The 24,059-nt window shown below is 38.0% G+C and overlaps 1 protein-coding gene across 4 annotated transcripts in view; it reads right to left on the reverse strand.

The window, feature by feature from the left end:
- Positions 1-1,528: 1,528 nt before the first annotated feature.
- Positions 1,529-24,059, reverse strand: part of LOC125078668 (membrane-spanning 4-domains subfamily A member 4A-like) — a 210,631-nt gene continuing 188,100 nt past the window's right edge. For 3 of the 4 annotated variants that reach the window (XM_047691679.1, XM_047691678.1, XM_047691680.1), the window contains 6 exons: positions 14,840-14,996; positions 13,685-13,813; positions 9,531-9,583; positions 8,223-8,385; positions 4,670-4,771; positions 1,529-1,795 (listed from right to left, as the gene is read on the reverse strand). In XM_047691679.1, the coding sequence (XP_047547635.1) occupies positions 1,676-1,795; positions 4,670-4,771; positions 8,223-8,385; positions 9,531-9,583; positions 13,685-13,813; positions 14,840-14,980 (708 nt within the window). In that variant the 5' untranslated portion in view covers positions 14,981-14,996 and the 3' untranslated portion in view covers positions 1,529-1,675. The remainder of the gene's footprint in view (positions 1,796-4,669; positions 4,772-8,222; positions 8,386-9,530; positions 9,584-13,684; positions 13,814-14,839; positions 14,997-24,059) is intronic. The other variant, XM_047691681.1, reaches the window with a different exon arrangement.

The raw sequence follows: 24,059 nt of genomic DNA on the forward strand, positions 1-24,059 counted from the left end.
GGGAAGGGGGTGGAGGAATGGGGTAATCAGGTGACGGGTATTAAGGAGGGCACATGAGATGAGCACTGGGTGTTATATGTAACTAATGAATTGTTGAACACTACATCAAAAACTAATGATGTACTATATCTTGGGTAATTGAACATAATTTTTAAAAATGCAATGATAGTATTTCTATCATGAAAATGTTACTTCCTCAGAAAGAACTTTCCTGGTTACTGTTTCTAATGTCTACCTCATGGTTAGCCCACTAACTTGCTTCATCATCACAGCTCCTAACAACACATGAAAATATTTTGACTGATTATTTACATGTTCAACTATGCCCTGCCCTATCAGTTTAACCTACATGAGAGGAAGCACTTCACTCTCTGGATGCCTGCCCAAAACAGACACTTTATAAATATGTGTTTAATAAAACGACAATGAATGGATATATACAGAAATACATATACATGCACATATGTATTCACGTGTGTGTGTATTAAAACTTCTATGGTTCAGTCTGTGCCAACCAGAGTAGTAGTTGCTCTACCTATTTTATCACAAGTCTACGAGCCATGTGATATTATTACTATTTTACTGAAGAGAAATAGGAAACACAGAGACATTTCATGGTATGTCCATGGCAACTGGGAGAGATGGAATTTTTGAGATGAAAACCCAGGGTTGTCTGATTTACAAGCCCCCATTATTTACCACCACACTATATTTCCTGATATCATTACTTAGTTTCTTCTAAGTTTCATCTGTCTAGGAAGTAGGCAGTGCATGAACGTAGTGTTTCTAATTTAATTTATTTTTGCTCTGTAATAAATCAAGTGTATTTAATGAGCATTCAGAAAATACCATGTACTGCACAATCACATATGTATACACATAGTATCACACTGGATGCATATTTGATTAAGATATAATCTTGCCCTATAGAAGAGAGAGAATGGGGTGAAGAGAGGGAAAAAAAGTGGGGGAGAGAGAAAAAGTAGGGAAGGAGAGAGAAAGAGTCCTTGTATACATACAAGGACTGAATATACTATTAGAAGGTATTTCTATGGTAGAAGAAAAACAGGAAAAGGAAGGAGAGGGGAAAGCTGTGCATCTCAGTGTTCTGAAAGTAAAAACACCTTGCATTCCCAAAGGTAGGAGAAGAAAGTCAAACAAATAGGAGGAGTACTGGCCAGGGAAGCAGAAAAATGTAGTCTTTAAGGAGCCCTCATTTCAGCAATGTCTTTTTGATCTCCTTCTGCTGAATTTAATTTACCAACTTAATGTCCTTATATAAAGTTCTGAAGATGGTTAAAAATTTTTTTCTTAAGAGAGAAAGAGCACAAGAGGGGTAGGGCAGAGAGAGAAGGAAAGAGAGTCTCAAGCAGGCTCCAGGTTCAGTAAGGAATTTGACATGACTTGATCTCATGAGCTTGAGATCATGACCTGAGCTGAAATCAAGTCGGCACTTAACCGACTGAACCACCCAGATGCCCCAAAGGATAAAAACTTTCAAGCACCATTAACTCATTAAATGCATGATTTATTTATTTAATTTCTGCTATTGTTGATAAAGAGCCAGTAAAATGAGCTGTCGAGTTCTCAGGGAAAAATGAGAACATCACTTTGAATCGTGTATATACCAGAGTTGGATTCTGGTACTTTCCCAAATGGGGTTCTTGCACAACTGTCAGGATGCATTTTCTGGAACATTTTGTTGTTGGTCTGTTGGTGGCATCAAACCTCCTGAAAATGGTGCAGGAAATGCAGTTTCTGCCATGTGAGGATTTGATGGCATAATCAACATAACCTGTGAAGTCAATCAGAGTGCCATAGGTGAGTCAACCAAAAAAACCACAGGGCTTCTCCTTCCTATCCACACAATGGCATCACTATCAGAGTCTACTCTTTCTTCTTGGAATTTGGTTTCCATATTAACTTGGTGGGGTTTCTCTGACATTCTGGAGCTCAGACTGGATCTTGGAAAAACATGCAGCGATAGCTTGTGGCTGTTTTTGTGACTCTGTAAGTGGACTGATCTTACATATGGATCAGTGTGCACAGCAAGTTGCAGACCAAAGTGTTATGGAAAATTTAGAGCTCTTCTTCCAAATCCAGTTCTTTATGCTGATGGCAACAAGATATCCAAATCATGATTTGCTGGCCATGACTCAATCATTTCAAAAACCACAGAGACCCAGAAAGGCAGGAACCATCAGCAAACTAAGGAAAATTCTGGTCTTTATTCCACAAACTCAAGTGTGAAATGGAGTATTTATGTGTGTGAGGGCTGGGGGAGGATAGAAACAGGAAGAGATAAAACTTTGGCCTTAATGCCTCAAAGACACTGCTCTTCTGGATTTGTCCCCAAGAGATTTGTGGGAGCAGCTTTCCCCAACTCTGTAACTTCAGGAGCAGAAGGGCACACAGCCTAGACATTATGATAGGAAGGCTACTAAAGAATTTGCTCCCTTGTGCAGATGTTTTGGTCAATGAAAATAAAAAAGTTTCACTTAATGAAATTACAAAGTCATCAGGAATTGCTGAAAACTCTAACTTCTAGGGTCTTATAACACAGAAGTCCACACATAGAGTTAGTCCAGCTCTCTTCTGTGGGGCAGGAGATGCAGTGTACCACAGCAGCCCCAAAAGAAAGTAAAGAGATACAAAATGGTAGAGAAGAGCAAGAGAAAAATAATCTCATCAAACTATTACTGTTTTAGGATTTGCCTTTGGATAATAAAACTATGATAAACTCTTGGCGTTTTAATTCAATTCTTGGAAGATATCCTTGTCCTATTCTTCCCAGTGCCTCTTGGTCTCTTCTCTCTTCCCATTTACCAATTATCTCTATGTGATGCTCTTTCAGTGGCCAGGAGGATCTGCTGCAGGTCTCTGGGTAAGAGATAGGCAGGTATGCACACATTGGTAAAGAAGTTTGAAACACTGACTTTCTTTAGTAGTCCAGGGAATGTTGCTATGATAGGATAATGAAGCAAAATCTGGCCCTCTCTGGGGACCTCTCCATTATGAAGTATTTTCTGATCTGGACTAAGAGAGGAGGCCCTTAGGGGGAGTAAGGATGGAGAAAATTAATTTGTCTTTATTCGTTGTGGGAGGCAAGATGCTAAAAAGACACCCAGTGACCCATTCCCCTATGTGATACCCACTGCTTGAAAATGAGTGGGATCTGTGTGTCTGATGGGATTACACTGCTATGAGTAGGTACTGAGCAGTTGACTTTGACTTTATCAAAAAGGACATTACTCTGTAAACATTTTTCCAAAGAAGACATACAGATGGCCAATAGGAAAAAGTGCTTAACGTCATTCGTGATCAGGTAAATGCAAATCAAAACCACAGAGAGGTACCACTTCACAAACATGTCAGAATGGATACTATCAAAAAAGACAGGAGACAAGTGTTGGCAAGAATGTGGAGTCTGTTGATGGGAATGTAGACTGGTGCAGTCACTACAGAAAACAGTATAGAGGTTCCTAAAAAAAAAAAAAAAAAAAAAAGAAATACCACATGATCCAGTAATTCCATGACTGGTATTTACCCAAAGAAAATGAAAACACTAATTTGAAAAGATATATGTTCCCCCATGTTTATTGCAGCATTATTTACAATAGCCAAGATACGGAAGTAACTGTAATATCCTCGATAAATGAATGGGTGAACAAGATGGATATATACAACTCAGCCATAAAAAAGAATGAGTTCTTGGGGTGCCTGGGTGGCTCAGTGGGTTAAAGCCTCTGCCTTTGGCTCAGGTCATGATCCCAAGGGTCCTGGGATTGAGCCCCGCATCAGGCTCTCTGCTCGGCGGGGAGCCTGCTTCCTCCTCTCTCTCTCTGCCTGCCTCTCTGCTTACTTGTGATCCCTGTCTGTTAAATAAATAAAATCTTAAAAAAAAAAAAGAATGAGTTCCTATTATTTGTGACAATATGGATGGATTTAGAAGCTATTTTGCCAAGTAAAATAAGGCAGAAACAGAAAAATACCATATCATCTCCCTTACATGTGGAATCTAAACAACAAAACAAACAAAACAGATTCTTGAATACAGAGAACAAACTGGTGGTTGCCAGAGTGAAGGTAGGTGGGGGGAGGATGGGCAAAATAGATGAAGGGGGTTAAGAGGTACAGATGTCCAATTATAAAGTGAATCAGCCATGAAAATGAAAAGTACAGCATGGGGAATATATTGTATTGTAACATCCTTGCGTTGTGACAGGTGACATCACAGTGAGCACTGGGTACTGAAAAGAACTGTCAAATCACTCAGCTGTATACCTCAGTTTAAAAAGGACATTATTCTGGGTAGATTAGACCTAATCCTATGAGCTGTTTAAAAGAAACTTAGAGCATCAGAGGTTTTCACTCTCTTGCTGGCCTCAAAAGTAGAAGTCAGTTGTCCTGAGTTGCACAGCTGAAAGGAAATCAGTTCTGCCACACGAGCATGGAAGGGGAGTAGAGGCCTCAGCTGCGACTGCAGCCCCAGCCAGCTTCTTGATAACAGACCCTGAGCAGAGGAACCAGCTGAGGTGTGCCCAGACTCTTCACCCATGGAAACTGAGAAGAGACGAATGTGTGTTGTTGAAACCTCTAATTTTCTGGAATGTACTACACGGCCACAGAAAACTAGTACACTTGACTTGGAGGCAAGCCCAACACTCACCCCCTCAGGATGGCAGCAGTTTACTTTGCATCCAAAGGCAGAGAGGGACACAGAAATGCAGAACTCTAGCATACTTAACAGGATCAAGATAGCATCCAAACCCTAGAAACGAATTTATAGCCAGGAAATGTGAGAAATGGAGATGACAAGATGAAAAATACAGACCATCTGTTTACAAGGCTAAACCAGAAGCACTGGCCTGCTGTCAGAAAAACTGGTTCCTCATGGCAGTCATACGCCCTTGGCCAGTGTGGGCCTGTTGAATGCCACTTATCCTGTCATTTTTTTCATTAATGAAATAACCACTTTTCCCCACCCTCTACCTTCCAGTGCTATTGTAGATACAGAATGTGAAAACTCTTTAAAGAGGGGTAAGGGATCATAAAGATAACTTAGGTTTTTCAAACACCAGACATTCCATATAGTTGACACAATAATATCACCTCCTATCTTGGTAGTTAGACGCAGAGTAATAATTGTGGGCAGAATATTAAAAGACCAAAGAGGTCCACATCTTAACCTCTGGAGCTTAGGGATATGTCAAGTTACATAGCAAGGGAGAATTAAATTTGCAGATTAAATTAAGGTTGTTTATTAACTGACCTTGAGATGGAAAAGTTATTCTGGATTACCTGGGTGGGCCCAAAATAATGAAAGAATCCTTCTAAGTAGAAGCGGGAGGCAGGAGAGTCAAAGTCCAAGAGAGATTTGAAGATGTTGCCCTGCTTGCTTTGATGACAGAGGATGGGATCACAAGCCAAGGACTAAGGGCAGCCTCTGGAAGCCGGCAAAGGCAAGGAAACGGATTCTCCCTTACAGCCTCCAGAAAGGAATGTAACTCTGCCAACACTTTGATGTTAACGCAATGACAACCATTTGAGACTTCCGACCTCCAGAATTATAAGATAATAAATTTATGTTGTCTTGAGCCACTAAATTGGCAATAGTTTTGTTACAGCAGCAGAAAGAAGCTGAAGTAACAATAAAAACAAAGTTAATCAGTCTTTAAGCCATCTCCCCAGAGAACCGGCTTTAGGTTTCATCTTTAACCAAAACATATGGTCAGATTTGAGAAACACTGTGCAGTACTCTTACTCCTAAAAATCTGAATTGGAGGCCTGGGATTCTTTGGTCTAAATATTCTTTCTTTCTCTCTCCATGGACGGGCATAGTATCTATCCCTAACCTTGAGAAAGTGTCAACAGATCAGAGCCCAGGACACAAGTGACACAGAGTCAACTGGGCCTTGAGAATATTGGCATTCGTCATTTAAAAAAATCTATTTACTCATCTCTTCAACATACGGTAGCCTCTATGTTTCAGGAATTGTTGTAGGCACAGAAGACAGAGCAGCAAATAGAACAGACGATTTCCCTAACCTCAAGGATCTTACCATCTGATGGGGTAGCCCAGGAATTGGCAAACATTTTTCTGTAAGAGGCCAGCTAGCACATATTTTAGGTTTTATAGGCCATAAGGTCTCTGTCATAAATACTCAGGCTCTTAGAGTACCAAAGCAGCCACAGACAATATGTAAACAAATGGGTGTGGTTATGTTCCAATAAGCTTAATTTACAAAAAAACAGTGGTCAGGCTGGATTTCCAGCAAAAAGTAGTTTGAGCAAAAAATCTGAGTTTAAGCCATATAAAACCATTGTCTTTCTAGACCAAGCAGAGTTGATCATTGGCAATTTCATACTGTTCTGCCTAATGATTCCAAGTAGTATGTGCTGTCCTCTTTCCTTCAAAGAGCTCACCTTTTCTAGCTTCTTCTTATAATCGTACTCAAAAGTAAGATCTTAGGTCTTCAAAACCGCTAGCTGCTTTCCAATATTTCTAAACTTTCCTACAAGGAACACCTAAAGGTAGAGGCCTGGTCTCCTTAAGTCTCCTGGAGTGTCAATGCTAGGACCAGGAGAATAGTATGGGCTCACAGACCTGTGGACTGACAGTGCAGGTGCCCAGGCAGGAGGAGACCCGAGAGTTCAGATCCCGAGTAACCCTTATGGATTTACCCCCCAAGGACAGGCAGGAAAAATGTTCACAATAGGCACCAAGACTACCTCTGGGAGAATGTGATTGAGATTAAACATGGAACTGGCTACCTATTTAGAAAGCCTCTTGTTAAAAAAATCATTAAGGACTTCAAGACAGCAACAGCAGAATAGTAAAGCAGGTGTAGGTCTCTTTTAACTGGTAAGCCTGTGTGTCTGCGCAGGTCCCATGCCCAGGCAGCCAGCCCCATGAAGCTGGTCTGTTCCACATTTTGTCCTTAGCACTGTACCCTGACAGACTGCAAATGGACAGAACTGCAGAAACTGAAAGTAGGCTTCTTCTTCAGAATAACAACACAGAACGATATAAAATATAGATATGGATAGGGACACTTGAGGCAGGAAAGCACAGAATCTCATCTTACTTCTGCCAATTCCCAACTGCATGATCTTGGGGCAAAAATGAAAGTTGTCTGAAGAAACTCTATTATTTTGGGTAACAGGCAAGAAATAAGCTTTGCCTACTATAAGCCATGTTAGAAACCTCAAGGGAAGTATGCGTTAGTTTAGCAGAGACAGTCAAGGGGTTGTATTGGTGTGATGATGCAGCACTCAGGACTTATCAAGGATTAGCTGGGAATGAAGAAAAACCATAATGAGTCTGGAAGAATGTTGAGTTTCCATGTTTGGGCGCAGACAAGAGACGGTGAGACAGAGAACTAACCAAGCAGCACAGAGAAAGGCCAGAAGGAAGCTTGCATGGAGGGGAGACAACAGGAAACTTTGTGGTGCTGAGAATGGCTAATAGACTTTTTTTTTTTTTTAAGATTTCTTAGGAGTAAAGTTTCAGTTGCATTTTGTCCAGGGCTGTACCTCAAGAAGGCTCCCTCCCTGCACTTACCCAGAGGCCCACAGCTTCACAGCCTACAATATCTTGTGTTAGTGGCAATTTGGAGAACTAAAGACATTAGGATAACATCTAAATGAGGGCAAGTGGTACAGAGAAGTAGTGATATACAGAATGGAAATTGGGAATTTGCCGGGAGCTGGATGTTGAGGCCCAAAGTGCTTAATCTTGCAAGAACATTCAGAGATGTTGGGGGTGGGGGAGGAGGGTAATGGGTGATTTGCCACTTGTTGGATAATGTTCAAGACAATTTTATTTTATTATTAGAGAACCAGGAAACTCCACCAGGGAGCTCCGGGGACACAGAGGGATTGACATCTGGGCTCTCATTTTAGACTGGACAACAGAATTGTTGTTTTGAAATTAAACAGAAAAAAATATGCAATGTGCTTAGTGTACTAACTAGTGAGAGTAGGTGTTCCATAACTATGAGCTTCCTTCCCACTTTCCCTCATTACTTACGGAGGAACAAAGAGAGAGATGAGACATGGGCATGGCTCCAAATACAAGATTTTCCTCTTCTTCAATCATTTTCAATTTCCCAAAGTGATTCATTCATCAGTCAGGAACTACAGCGTGTTGCTTTTGCCAGAGCCAGAGCTCCTATAAGTTGCTTCCATCCCAGTACCCCAGGAAAAGAGGAAGTACTCACCATGAAAATATACAGGGACATGAAGCAGTTCTCTGCCTTCTCAAAAGTGCCGCAGTGAAAGAGATTGTATCGGAAACTATTCAAGTGGCTTGCAGTGAAATAGGTCCCAAGTGCAGCCAACACAGAGCTGGAGATGTTTAACCCCAGGCTACTTCTGATTAGGACGGAAGGAAAATCAATTCAGCAATCTGGTGGTATCCCCAGGGGTGTCACCAACAGGTACTCCACACCCCTCACTTCTGTCTCCACAGTCCAGCTGACCCATCACAAACAGTCACTGTGCTGTTTCCTCACTGGTCTCTCCCCTCACAGCTGCCCACGCACAAACATGATCCTGTGGTTTCCAAGCTTGAATCCTTCAGACAACCCCCACACACATGAGATAAACTCTTTTTTCCATGTTAACTAGACAGTTCTGTCCGTGCCCGTCTCCTGCCCTGCTCTGTGCTGGGTGCCTGGCTGCGCAATATTTCCCAACTGTGGCCTCCACGCTTTTTGCGTATGACCTCCCTCTGCTCTGTATTCCTTTCCTGCATTCTCTTCCTGTGGAAGTTTATTATAAGAATGAAAATTCTCCAAGAAAGCATGAGAAGTTGAGTGTGGCTGTAGCACGAGGGGGATTTTAATGGTCATAGCTGGACCAGATGCTATGGAGACACACAGGTCAGATTTGGAAAAGCCATAAAGATCATGCTCTGTAATCTGATCTTTATCCTTTGAGCAAAGAAAACGCAAATATGGCCTTTAGTGAGCAAAAACATATGTTGAGATCTGGGCTTTTAACTTTTCTTGGCTTTGCGAAAGACCTATCGGCATGAGAGTTGTATTGTAAATTTGCTTTTCCTTATTTAATGGCCTTATTGTGAATTTCTTTCATTGCAAACCAAATGAAAGTCCTTTCCATAAGCAGTCAGAATACACATTTTAATTAATAAATCAACAAAGATTATAACCCACCAACACTTGGTGTCACTGTTATGGATTGGATCTCAAGCTGCAACGTCTGTTTGGTCAGTTCCGTTAGAGATTCCTTTTCAGAAATTCTCTGTATTTTCATAAAGATTTTCTCAACACTGCCTTCCCAAACTCTTCATGGTCATATCATTAATTTTATGAGCAGCCAATTTTTTTTATTATCATTTCTGAAAGACCAATGCAACTATGTAAAACAATCTCTCCTGATTTTTAAAAAACAAAACCCCTCTTGTACTCTGGCAGAACAAACACTTGAATAGTCCTCTTCTTCTGGGACCAAAATAAGCAAACAGATTAAAAGAAAAAAAAAAAAAGGAAACATTACTCACCAGACCTTTTGTAGTTTTAGTCCCTGCTACAATTGACAAGGACCCTGAAACGATAAACTAGTAACAAGAGAAAAAAAAAATTGTGGGTAGAAAAACTTTAAACAAATATTTGAAGTCAAAACTTACTAAAACTTACCCCTAACTGTGATAAATTTGTTAAAAAGATCAATTATGTTGGGAGAAACACAAAAGATTGTAAATAACTCTCCTCTTCTCCCGGAAAGAACAGAGAAACGCTACCAGATAGATTCACAGGAGAAGTTTTCAAGCCTCTCAGAAAAATGTCTAATTGCAATCATATTTAAACATCTGAGGTCCTTGAAATACAAAGAAAGCTCCTAAATTCCTGATATGAAGGAACCCTAATATGGTACCCAAATTTAATAAGATTTTAGAAAAGAAAAGAAAGTAAAGATCGTTTTTATTTAAAATGACTATTAAAAGTTATAAACAAAGTAGTAGCAATGAAAGTTTTAAAATTTCATATTAGATGCTGATTATTTTAAAAAGTTTTTAATAATATACTATTCCATTTGGTTCCATCAGTTGGGTGATTATTTTCCATTTACCTAAAACAGCTAGAATCAAGTTGATTAGATTCCCCCCCGCCCCTGCCTTAAATTATTTGCCTGTTTGAATTTCTGGGTTTGCTTTCCAATTTGATTTCAGGAGTTTCAAAAATTGTATCTTAATATCAAACAAAGACTGATCTAATGAAACAGCTTGGTAAATTTCTTCAAAATGTTTATAAATTCAAAGACATGGAGATGGTAAAGGTTAACTAAGTCACCTCCGGAAAAAAATAGCAGCAAGAATCATCCATTATATTATATGAAATGAATCATGACTATGTGGGATATTCCTTTAAATGTCCAGGTTTTTAAAATATTGATTAGTATTATAATTTATAAATACAAATTTAAGGAGAAAATTCACATCAAATTATTATTCATGTTTACAATGTTAAGACATTTAATAGAATTCAACACTATTATGACTTAAACATTCTTTATTTTTTGATAGTTGAAAGAAAAGAGGTTTTATTTTTTTAAATTATTTATTTCTTTTCAGCGTAACAGTATTCATTGTTTTTGCACCACACCCAGTGCTCCATGCAATCTGTGCCCTCCCTAATACCCACCACCTGGTTCCCCCAACCTCCCACCCCCCGCCCCTTCAAAACCCTCAGGTTGTTTTTCAGAGTCCATCGTCTCTCATGGTTCACCTCCCCTTCCAATTTCCCTCAACTCCTTCTCTCCATCTCCCCTTGTCCTCCATGTTATTTGTTATGCTCCACAAATAAGTGAAACCATATGATAATTGACTCTCTCTGCTTGACTTATTTCACTTAGCATAATCTCTTCCATTCCCGTCCATGTTGCTACAAAAGCTGGGTATTCATCCTTTCCGATGGAGGCATAATACTCCATAGTGTATATGGACCACATCTTCCTTATCCATTTGTCCGTTGAAGGGCATCTTGGTTCTTTCCAGTTTGGTGACCGTGGCCATTGCTGCTATAAACATTGGGGTACAGATGGCCCTTCTTTTCACTACATCTGTATTTTTGGGGTAAATACCCAGTAGTGCAATGGCAGGGTCATAGGGAAGCTCTATTTTTAATTTATAAGATATAAAGAGTTTCATCTTCCATACATAATGGAACATTTGTCTTGGTCTGGAAGTCTTTATCATATTTAATGAGGAAACACTAGGGCCATCTCTATTAAAGTCAAAATCAAGATAAAAGTGTAGATGAACAGATATTACTTTTCTTAGTATATTATATTAACCAAAATAACTATGTAAGAAAAATATTTAAGGAAAATGTTTACATTTACTGCTGTTTACATGTGAATGCATTATGCTGAGGATCTCCAAGAATATCAACTAAAGGCTACTATAAACTTTAAGAAAAATTAGTAAGGTACATGGGAAGAACATTATATACAGAAATTATATATAAATACATATGTATTTGTGTGTGTGTGTGTGTAAAGATTTAACTATTTGAGAGAGAAAAAGGGAGAAAGTGTATGAATGGGGGAAGGGGTAGAGGGAGAGGGAGAGAGAGAGAATCTCAAGTGGCCTCCTCACTGAAAGTAGAGCCTGATGTAGGGCTCAGTCTCATGACTATGAGATCATGACCTGAGCTGAAATCAGGAGTCTGATGCCTAAATGACTAAGCCCCCCAGGTGCCCTTGTATTTCTGTGTTTAAAACACAGGATTTAATATCACAGCAAAAAATATATTAAGTTTCCAAGAGAAAAAAAAAAACTTAACAAAGACTGTGAACAGTGTATATGAGTAAAACTTTACGGTGTTCCAAAAGTCCACAGAAGAAAACTTGAACAGATAGACTCATGAGGGAATAATTTTATAGCATTCTGAAAAAAGACATACAGCTGTACTGGAAACTAAATTGTCAAAGATAAGAGATATTTGTGATTCGTTCTTGGTATTGGTTGTTGTACTGTATAAGAGAGTAAAGGGAAAATAAGGTTGAAAGAATAATGGAAGGTCGCAGCAAAAATGTTCCACCAATTAAATAAAGACTGATCTAGTGGGATTCCTATGATGGTTTGAGTGATAGTTCAATTGACAAACATAGCTCCTGCAGTTCCTGGAAATCTATGGAACCTGTGTAGAGGACATAAATTATGAGAACTGGTTTCCAAAGCAGTGTTGAAAAGGAAATTAGGGGTGCCTGGGTGGCTCTGTGGGTTAAGCCTCTGCCTTTGGCTCAGGTCATGATCTCAGGGTCCTGGGACTGAGCCCTGCATCAGGCTCTCTGCCTGCTTCCCCCCTGCCCCCCACCTGCTTCTCTGCCTACTTGAGATCTCTCTCTTTCTTTGTCAAATAAGGAAATAAAATCTTAAAAAAAAAAGGGAAAGTAAAGGGAAAGCAGAACGTGTGAGTGGCTGATGTCTGCAAGACTGAAATCAGAACAACCCTATTTGAGCCCTGATTCCTATACCAAATAAAAGCATGATCTTGAGCAAATCATTTAATTTCTCCAAGTCCCAGTTTCTTCATCCACAAAATGAGGACAAGGGTAAATCTTTTCTCAGAAGTCTGTGATGGTTGCACAAATGGAACTGAATCCATAATTCACTTAAAATAGTGCCCAGATTATGGTAAGTGTTGAATAAAAGCCATTATTGACATTAGTATCATCAGACGTGTAAAGCATGGTACAAATGACCAGGAGTAACACAGTATATGCTGTTCTTTAAATCTTGCACTTCTTCTGTAAACAGGCAAAGATGAACAAAAAGCCAACTCTGTAATAAAACTCTAAACTCTCTCATTCTCAACGTTGTAGATGAATGGAAACCCTACAATACTTGAACAGGGTTTTCTGGTTCTAACATAAACTTATTTTCCTCTTGTCACTTGATACTTTGCATTCTGTTTACATTCTTAATTTGCAGAGAAACTCCCTTTCATTTTATGTTAAGGGGAAAAATTTAAAACTTTCTTAAATTTTCACTTAATCTTAGTTATTTTTGTTAAATTTATGAAACAATTTATCTAATAGCAGCTCCATTTGTTAAGATTTGATAGTTGATTATAAATTGCCTGCATACCAGCCATGTCTCTTCTTTCTTGTTAATGAAATCCTCATTTTGTTCATGAGGTCAGTGAGCCCTTCCCAGCTTAACTGAGAAGTAAATTTCAATTAGTCCAAGCCAACAATGGCAAATCCATTACCTTTGCCCAGAGTTGGTTTGGGAATATAAAGGATTTATGCACACAAAACATTTATGAACAATGAGATGTATCCAGTGTGACACAATATGCCAGCCATCCTCAATGAGGTTCTTGTACTCCTGAACTAACTAATCCTGGTAATGACTAGCCACTGGGTTTCTAGTTGTGAAAAATCAAGGCTTTCAATGTTTAATACATTCTGTTTGGGTCTTTTGCTATATGCTGCTGTAATATACCATACTAAATATTTAATCTTCCCAGCTTTCTATGAGTCTTTTATTATTATTCCTATTTTAAATGTGAGAAAATGGAGTCAAAAGGAGATTAGATACCTTTCTCAAAGTTATAGAACTGCAAAAGAGGGTTAGATATGATTCTAAAGCTCAAGACATTAACAACGAAGTTATGTTGTCTCCAACGATATCAGAAGGTATTCTACTCACCATCAGCGACCCCACAATTTTGTACACCTCGTGCTCTAACAAATAATGATACTCATTGAATGGAAATGTGACATTAATGTTTATTATTCCCAGGCTGAGTTTCATCAGGGCAATCAGGATCTGCACAACCTAGAAATGATGAAGAAAGTAAAGACTGATTATCTGTCACCCTCTTTCCAACCACTAAGTTCCCCCTCTTCTCCATCTTCTGATATGATAGACGGTTTTGATATTTTCCTGTCATTTTTCTTTCATATAAAGAACTATGGGTATATTACTAAAACTGTCTCTTGGGATATCCATCCCAAATGTCCCAGTCATTTTCAAGGTAAAAAGAATGAACCAGGACCTACCCAGAGGTGCTTTACTGACCCCTGTGGTGTTACTCCTACCACAGCTCTTGCTCTCCTTTGCTCAGATGGGAGTGACTCAGGAATTAGGAAGCAAGGAAGAATAATGTGAAGGAAGGAGCATGTGTATAGATGAAGCAAAAGAAAAGAGCAATATGAGCTTTTCTTGGCATCTAGGATCTGAAAATAGAGGCATTAGATTACAGTTATCCCATGGCATAAAAAGGATACAAAGTGTCATAATGATTTGGTCCCATTGGTTTAAAGCTTGGGCTAGAGATCAACCTCTGTATTCACTCTCCTTCCACCTGCACTAATCTGTCTTTCTTTAAACTGTCCATTTCTTTTAGGCACACTCACCTGAGACTCTGAACAGAAATGCACAGAGAATAAAAGAATTTTCATCCTCTGAGGAGCAGTCTGAGAAAATTTCCCAGAGACAGTAACAATGTGGGGTCATCAGCTTTCAGAAAAAACTGTTGGATGGACACCAGCTAGTGTACATGTGGCCTTTTTTTTTTTTTTTTTTTGCTGCTATTCCCTGCTGAAGTTAAAGTTATCATGGATGACCCACAAACTTAGAATAGATCTGAAGTCACTATGTTTTAAATACAATGAGATTAGTAGCATGATGTAATAGAATATTGTACCATTTTGACTAATAGGGCCTGAGCGTCAGATACCAATGTCCCTTGGGCAGGCTGATGTATTATAAGGTTAATGGGACAAAGTATTTGTCATTAAAACTGATCAGCTGCGAGTTTACAATACAACTGGTCTACTTCCGGATCTGCAACTGACTTACCCCGAGGACTTTAGGTTCCCCCTTCAAGAACTTCTCTGGCGTCCATTTCCACTGATGTGGGTATAGAACCGCAGACTTCTCTGGCTGGTGCACATCAGGGCCAGCCCCTGTGGTCCCTTCTAGTCCTTGTGTGGTTGCCATGGCAGCAGAAAAGGAGCTACAATAAGAAATGTAATTTAGGATGAGGTCCTGTTAATGACAGGACAAACTATGGTCTACAATCCCTAGCTTTATTATAACAGCTATTAGAACATCTTTGCAAAATGTAGTTATTGCAAACATCAGCCAGCAAAGTGGAAGAAACAACTTAAGGAGAGAAACAGAGAGAGAGAAATGCCATGTGTCATCAAGATGCTAGAAAGTACTGAAGAGAGGAAATCTAGATAGAATTGAGGTGAATATGCTGGGTCCCTCAAATATATGAAGTTTGTGCTCACATATTATCTCTCTGATTATAGCCATTTCCCCTTTGGGTTTTTTTTTTTTAAGATTTTATTTATTTATTTATTTATTTTTTAATTATTTATTTTATTTATTTTATTATTTATTATTTTATTATTTATTATTTATTTATTTATTTATTTATTTATTTATTTATTTATTAGTACAAGCAGGGTGAGAGGAAGAGAGAGAATCAGGTTCCCTGCTGAGCAAGGAACCCCATGAGGGACTCGATCCCAAGACCCTGGGATTATGACCTGAGCTTATGCTTAACCCACTGAGCCACCTAGGTGTCCCACCATTTCCCCTTTGAAAGATAACTTTTTTTTTTAAAGATTTTATTTATTTATTTGACAGACAGAGATCACAAGTCAGCAGAGAGGCAGACAGAGAGGGAGGAAGGGAAGCAGGCTCCCCGCCCAGCAGAGAGCCTGATGTGGGGCTCGATCCCTGGACCCCGAGACCATGACCTGAGCCAAAGGCAGAGGCTTCAACTCACTGAGCCACCCAGGCCCCCCTGAAAGATAACTTTTATAATAGGAATAAACTACACAGAATCATCTCTGCTCCCCTTGATCGTAAAAGTGTTTTATGGTCTCCCTTTTCTAGTTGGAGCAGAGTTATATTCTCAGAGCTGGAAAACTCCTCCAGGTTCATCTTAATAAATTCTTTTAATCTTGGATTTTATCCTATAAACTTTAGACTTTGTGGATGGAATTTATGATCCTGAGTCGTAATCCTGGCACTGAGAATTTAAATCTCTTGTCTCATTTAAATATTTTAAAACCTGACTTGTCGATGCATGACAAGGACACATAAAATTATTTTTTTTGAGGCTCAAAGCACAAATACTCTTGTACCACTTTCTCTCGTCAATCTAGTAACCTCAGTCAGGTTATGTGGAAGTGAGTTTAAAGCACCGGAACACTTTATCTATTCATTTGAATCCATGTTCAGATGTTGCATGGCTCACATCCATAAATTTTGACAGAAGTGAAACTTAAGACTTTGCAAAGCCACAATCAATTCTGATTCTATTCATGGCTTGGTGAGGCTCCGTCAAAGCCTCCAGTTTGGAGATGTGTGCTTTTTCATTGGTAGCACAACATCAAAGAATGTTCCAGCAACACACATTTTTCTGGTATTGGGAAAGAATCCATTTTTCTCAGGAAAGGATTATTAACCTATATTTATACTCCATAGGCTAAGGGAACTACATTATTAGTTATCTAGCAAAAAAAAAAAAAAAAAAACCTGGCCAAGATAAGAAAAAAAAAATGAATCCATCTCAGAGACAGGCAAGGGTAAACAACCCAAATGAAAATAAATATTAATCATTTTAAAACATTAATTTAATTTTAGTAACAAATGTATTCAAAGTTCTGGAAAACAATAAAATGAAAAGTACAAAATAGTAAATCATAAAATAATAAGTAAAGCAAAAACTTTAAAAATAAGATGACAGAAAAATATAATTGGTAATTCATAAGGAATACATAATATGAAGGAGAATAAAACAGTTAAGATGAGGAAGTAAATAAAAGGATATAACCAAAAAGTCAGTGTTTCTTCTTCTGTTCTAGAATATTTCCAAAAGTAATACAGAGAAAATTAGAACTCCATTTTGAAACTGGGACACAACAAAAATTACCATAATTCAGATGAAGTATTTGTTAAAAGCAATGAAGACTGCATGAAGAAAAATTTGGGGGAAATGCAGAAGGGGTATCAAAGAAGCAGGACACTACGCCACAGATTTCAGCATACACTTATTAAAGGCGAGAGTCTCGCTGAGGTGTAAAACACATGCTCTTATTTATAATCCGGAGAAAGAACACACCAGCTGACAGCTGCAGCTTCCCTGGGCAAGTATAGTTCTGAGACATAAAAGGTGGGAATAGCAGATAAAACACATCAAAAAGCCACTTTTGTAGGAAGCCATCTGTCTCTGAATAATTCTTACAATGGAGTCTGCAAAGGAGGAAGCAAGTCTTCTTGCCAAAAATCTCCAAGAAATCCTACAGATTGGAATCATCTGAGTATATCATCATAATCAAAGATCACCAAGTATACAAAAACCAAGAGATTTAGTTATGAGGAACAACAAATGCTTCAGATATTATGATAATCAAATACAGAATGTGTAATAAGTATTGACAAAGTGTTCAAATAAAAATAGAAATGCAAAAATGAGAAAACATAGGTAAAGTGCTGAAGTGACATGACAAATTTCAAATGTAAAGAAAACAATGTCGACATTAAAAAAAAAAATACTTGGTTAATGTGTTACACAGCAATGGACACAGAAAAGGGAATCTGTGAACTGGAAGATAAATCTGGAAAAATGACCTAGAAGTCACACAGACAAAGAAATGGACATAGTAGAAGAGATGTAAAAAGATTAGAAGTACAAAACTAAAAATTTGAGATGTGTATAGAGTCCTATAAAAAGAGGAGACAACAAATGGAGGATAGGTGAAATTAGCAATATGTGAAACTCACAGACACAGATCACATAACATACACCAAGCAGTTTTATTTCAAAAATTTATATTCAAACACATCATGGTAAACTTACAAGATAGCAAAAGGCAAATATGATCTTAAGAGTAGTAAAAACGAAAAGTCCGATCCCGTGCAAAGTGAGAGCAATTAGACTGATTACAACGTAAGCCAGAAAACCATAGAAAAACATTTTTCAAAAGCCTGAGAGGAAACAATGATAGACCTAGAATTTTGTTATATGCACTAAAACTGGGCTTCGAGATCAAGGGTGACATGAAGACATTTTCAGATAAGTAAACCCTGATGGTGTTTACCAGCACTGGCAAACATCCACCGAATAGAATATTCACTAAATAGAACTTTCAAATGATGTGCTTAAAAAATGAGAAACAGGGCGCCTGGGTGGCTCAGTGGGTTAAGCCGCTGCCTTCGGCTCAGGTCATGATCTCGGGGTCCTGGGATCGAGTCCCGCATCGGGCTCTCTGCTCAGCGGGGAGCCTGCTTCCCTCTCTCTCTCTCTGCCTGCCTCTCCGTCTACTTGTGATCTCTCTCTGTCAAATAAATAAATAAAATCTTTAAAAAAAAAATGAGAAACAGAGTCCCAGAAGGTTGTTTTTTGATGCAAGAAGGAATGGTTAGCAAAGAAATTGGTAAACACGTATGCATATGTGTTGTTTGTACAAAATAAGACCAACAATATTTGATTCATTAGGTGAAACATAAGGACAAAATAGAAAACACTGGACTCCCCAAAAAGCAAAATTTAGGATTGGGATGATAAGAATTGGTCTACTAATGTCCTTGTGCTCTTTGGGAGATGGGTGAAGATAGTAACTTTAGATTTCTCTCTTTTCTTTTCTTTTCTTTTTTTTTACCTTTTTCTTTTTCTTTTTTATTTTTTCAGTGTTCCAAAATTCATTGTTTATGTACCACACCCAATGCTCCATGCAATACGTGCCCTCCTTAATACCCATCACCAGGCTCACCCATTCAATAAGGGTGAAAAAACAAGAGTTACTGATAAAGATAAGAAATGGTTATGTAATTTTTTTCAATAAAGAAGGGAAAATGTTATGAGAAAATGAAGAAAAAAAATGTAATCTATCCACCAAAAAGGCAAGAAAGGAGATAAAATGAACGGAAAAATAAGTGAGATGAACAGAAAGCAAAAACTATCGTAGAGGACTAATCACCTCCAGAATTGTTTGAGGGCATCTGAAAATCCACTCTTCTTTAAAAGCATTGAGATTACACTGGGAAAATGGTGAAAATCAACTTTCCCGGAACTCTAGACATTAACCAAGATCTTGTAACAATCAAAAACATTTATCATATGGTTTCACTTATTTGTGGAGCATAACAAATAGCATGGAGGACAAGGGGAGATGGAGAGGAGAAGGGAGTTGAGGGAAATTGGAAGGGGAGGTGAACCATGAGAGACTATGGACTCTGAAAAATGATCTGAGAATTTTGAAGGGGTGGGGGGTGGGAGGTTGGGGGCACCAGGTGGTGGGTATTGTAGAGGGCACGGATTGCATGGAGCACTGGATGTGGTGCAAAAATAATGAATACTGTTATGCTGAAAAAATAAAAAAAAATTAAAAAAAAACAAAACATTTATTCAAAGACAATTGTTGAATTTTGATAAGCATATTGAACTTTGTCACTTTTTCTTTGTCATAAAGATTCACAGGATATAATTTACCATTTAAACTAGTTTTAAGTGTAATAGTTGCTTTAAGTCCATTCACATTGTTGTGCAAGCATTACCACTATACATCGCCAAAACTTTTTCTATTTTCTCAGCTGAAACTCTGTACTGAACTCCCCATTTCCACCTCTCCTGGCAAACGTTCTACTTTCTGTCTTCATGAACTGAACTACTGCAGGAAACTCCTATAAGGAGAATAATGTAATACTGTTCTTTGGTGATTAGCTTATTTCACTTAACAAAATGTCTTATTTCACTCATGTGTAGCTGGGTGCCAAAACTTCTTTTCCTTTTAAGGCTGAATAGTATTCTATTATATGTATAAACTATATTTTCTTTGTCTGAGTATTGCATTAATTCTCTTCAATACTTATATCTTAGCAATTTTAGTCCATGAACATGGAATGTCTTTCCATTTATTTGTGTTATCTTCAGTTTCCTTGAGGAATATTTTGTAGTTTTCAGCATTGAAAGTCTCATCTCCTTGGTTAAGTTTAAGCTGAAATCTTTTATTATTTCAATGCTATTATAAATTGGTTTTCTTTATTTTCTTCTCAGGTTGTTCATTGTTAGTATAGAGAAATGCAGGTGATTTTTGTGTGTTGAGTCTGTGTCCTGCAACTTTTCCTGAATTCATTTATTAGTTCTAACAGCTGTGTGTGTGTGATCTTTGGGGTTTTCTATATATAAAAGCATGTCATCTTGCCAACAGAGATAATTTTACTTCTTCCTTTACAATGTTGATGATGCCTCTTATTACTTTAGCTTGCCTAATTTCTCTGACAGGGACTTCTGTTTCTATGCTGAATAAAAGTGGCAAAAGCAGGTCCTTGCTTTGTTCCTAATCTTAGAGGAAAAGGTTTCATTCTTTTTTTTAACATTAAGTACAATGTTGACTGTAAACTTTTTACATATGGCCTTTATTATGTTAAGGGAGCTTCCTTCTATTTCTAGTTTTCTGAGTGTTTTTGTCAGGAAAGGATGTTGAATTTTGTCAAATGCTTTTTCTGCATCAATACAGATTATCATGTGTGACTATTTAGGTCATTCTGTTAATGTGGCATATTAACTAATCCATTTTTATATATTGGGCTATCCTTGCATTCTAGGTATAAGTCTCACCTGGTCATGGTATATAATCCTTTTAATAGACTGTCAAATTTGGTTTTTAGTTCTTTGTTGAAGATATTGGTGTCAATAATGATAAGGGATAGTGCTCTGTAGTTTTCTTGTCATGTCTTGATCTGGCTTTGGTAACAAGGTAATGCTCACCTCATGGAATGACTTATGGAGTGTTTCCTCTCCCCTTGAATGTTTTGGAAAAGTTGATAAAGATTGGTGTTAATTTTTCTTTAAATGTTTGGTAGATTTCACCAGTGAAGCTACCTGGTCCTTGGTTTTTCTTTTTGGGGAGGTTTTTAATTATTTATTCAATATTCTTTCTAATTATAGGCCTCTTCAGACTTTCTAATCTCTTCATGAGTAAGTCTAGGTAGGCTGTGTCTTTCTATGAATTTGTCCATTTCATTTAGGTTATCCAAGTTTTTGGGAAACAATTGTTCATAGTTTTCAAAGAACAAACTCTTGGTTTCATCTATTCTCTCTATTGTTGTTTTAACTTAATCCTACTCCTATTACCCTCTCCCAATTCTGTGGCAGCCCTGAAAACTAGAAGCCTTAGAACCATGGCAGCTACAGAAACTGGCTCCTTAACCGTCTGTGAAGGGGTTAAAATAAAATTGGAAATCCTTAACAAACCCCATCTCCAGGAAATTGTCACTACTTGACCTGTTTGGAAAACATCTGGAAAAGCTCTACTCATAGATCTTGTCTTCACTTGATATGTATGACTCAAGGCTCATTCAGTGATGGCAGCCTTAACCCCAAGGTGTTTGTCAAAAGCAGTTATCAGAAATTGTTTAATTCATAGCTTCCTGAGGCAGTGATACAGTTGGAGTTAAAAAAAAAAAGCTCGATTAAAAAAATAGTTAAAAGAAAAAAACGGGAATGAGATTTCTGCAAGGACCTTGAAAAATTCTTAATATATCCCTGGGAATCTAGAAGGCCATATATGTATATATTGTACGTGTGCCCAGGAAAGACCTGAGAAGTTCCTAATTCCTCAACTATGGCTTATCTCAGGACTCTGTGCAAGGAAGAAGGAAAGGCTATAGAGAAAAGAAATACAGAGTCATAAACTACCAGAGTATTAAAGTTTGCTCAATGTGTGCACACACACATGACTTAAGACAAAATGGAAGGAGACTTATTAGGGGGAGGAGGCTCTTAAAGATATCTGTTAAATCAGTAGCTGACCACTAAACTGAATCAAACAGAAATTCTAATGTGCACAGATTACACAGAATATAGACTTCACAGAAGAGATCTGGCAGATCAACAACAGCAACACAGCAATGACAAATAGCCACAACAACAATGAATACTTGGAATGGGGTATTCTTTGAAAAGATCAACAAAACTGGAAAATCATTAGCTAGACTCAACAAGAAGAATTGTAAGAAGAAATTACCAAAATCAGGAATGAAGTCAACATGATAACCAACCTTACAGAAAAAAAATTGTAAAATTTATAGATTACTATGAATAACTATATGCCAATAAATGAGATAACTTAGATGACACAGTTAAAGTCTTGTAGAGATACTAATGAAACTGATGGAAGAAGAAACACAAAAGCTATATAGACCTATAACAAGCATTTAAATTATGAAATTAAAAGTTTCCTATAAAGAAAAGACCAGGCCCATATGGTTTCACTGGTGATTGTATTAAGCATTTTAAAAAGATTCAATAACCCCTCTTCAAAACTTCTTTAAAAAAAAGCTGGAAGAGGAAGACAAAAGATTCAATAACTTTTCTTCAAAAACTCTTTAAAAAAACTGGAAGAGGAAGGATACTTCCAAATTTATTGTTCAAGGCCAGCGTTACCTTGATATCAAAATCAAGAAAAGACATCATTAAAAAAAGAAAACCAAAGATGAATATCCTTTATGAACAAAGACACAAAACTTGTTTAAGGATCCAATTCAGGCAGATATGGATCTCACCGAGTCCCCTGGTCAGAGTGTTCCCCAGCCCATTCTGTAGATGAGAAAAGACACTAGAGCAACAGTAGAACACACTTTCTTCTCAAGTGCACATTCTAGGTTAGACCATAGGTGTGGATACAAAGAAGTCTTAGAAAATCCAAGAAAATTAAAATCACACCATTTATCTTCTCTGACATCAATGGCATGAAGCTAGAAATCAAAACAAGAGGAAAAGAGGAAAATTCATGAACATATGGAAATTGAACAGCACTCCTGAACAACCAATGGGTCAAAAAAAGAAATTAAAGGGGAAATTTTAAAATTTCCTGAGACAAACAAAAGTGGGAACACAGCTTACCAGAACTTGTGGTATGCAGCAAAAGCAATTCTGAGGGAATTTCACAGCAATAAACACCTACATTAAGAAGCAAGAAAGATCACAAATAAACAAGCTAACTCTACCCCTTAAGGACAAGAAAAGGAAGAATAAATTGAGTCCCAAGTTAGCAGAAGAAAGGAAATAATAAAGATTAGAGCAGAAATAAATGACAGAAAACTCAAAACGATAGAAGAGGCTAGTGTCCAAAATCTATAAAGAGCTTAGCAAACTCAACACCCAAAGAACAAATAATCCAATCAAGAAATGGGCAGAGGACATGAACAGACATTTCTGCAAAGAAGACATCCAGATGGCCAGCAGACACATGAAAAAATGCTCCACATCACTCAGCATCAGGGAAATACAAATCAAAACCACAATGAGATAACACCTCACACCAGTCAGAATGGCTAAAATTAACAAGTCAGGAAATGACAGATGCTGGCGAGGATGTGGAGAAAGGGGAACCCTCCTACACTGTTGGTGGGAATGCAAGCTGGTGCAACCACTCTGGAAAACAGTATGGAGGTTCCTCAAAAAGTTGAAACTAGAGCTACCCTATGACCCAGGAATTGCACTACTGGGTATTTACCCTGGAGATACAAATATAGTGATCCAAAGGGGTACATGCACCTGAATATTTATAGCAGCAATGTCCACTATAGCCAAACTATGGAAAGAACCTAGATGTCCATCAACAGATGAATGGATAAAGAAGATGTGGTATATATATACAATGGAATACTATGCAGCCATCAAAGGAAATGAAATCTTGCCATTTGTGATGACGTGGATGGAACTAGAGGGTATTATGCTTAGTGAAATAAGTCAATCGGAGAAAGACAACTATCATATGATCTCCCTGATATGAGGAAGTGGAGATGCAACATGGGGGTTTTGGGAGGTAGGAAAAGAATAAATGAAACAAGATGGGATTGAGAGGGAGACAAACCATAAGTGACTCTTAATCTCACAAAACAAACTGAGGATTGCTGGGGGAAGGGGGTTGGGAGAGGGCGGGGGTGGGCTTATGGACATTGGGGAGGGTATGTGCTATGGTGAGTGCTGTGAAGTGTGTAAACCTGGCGATTCACAGGCCTGTACCCCTGGGGATAAAAATACATTATATGTTTA

Source organism: Lutra lutra, chromosome 10 (genome assembly GCF_902655055.1).
Source record: "Lutra lutra chromosome 10, mLutLut1.2, whole genome shotgun sequence".
Taxonomy (NCBI): Eukaryota; Metazoa; Chordata; class Mammalia; order Carnivora; family Mustelidae; genus Lutra; species Lutra lutra.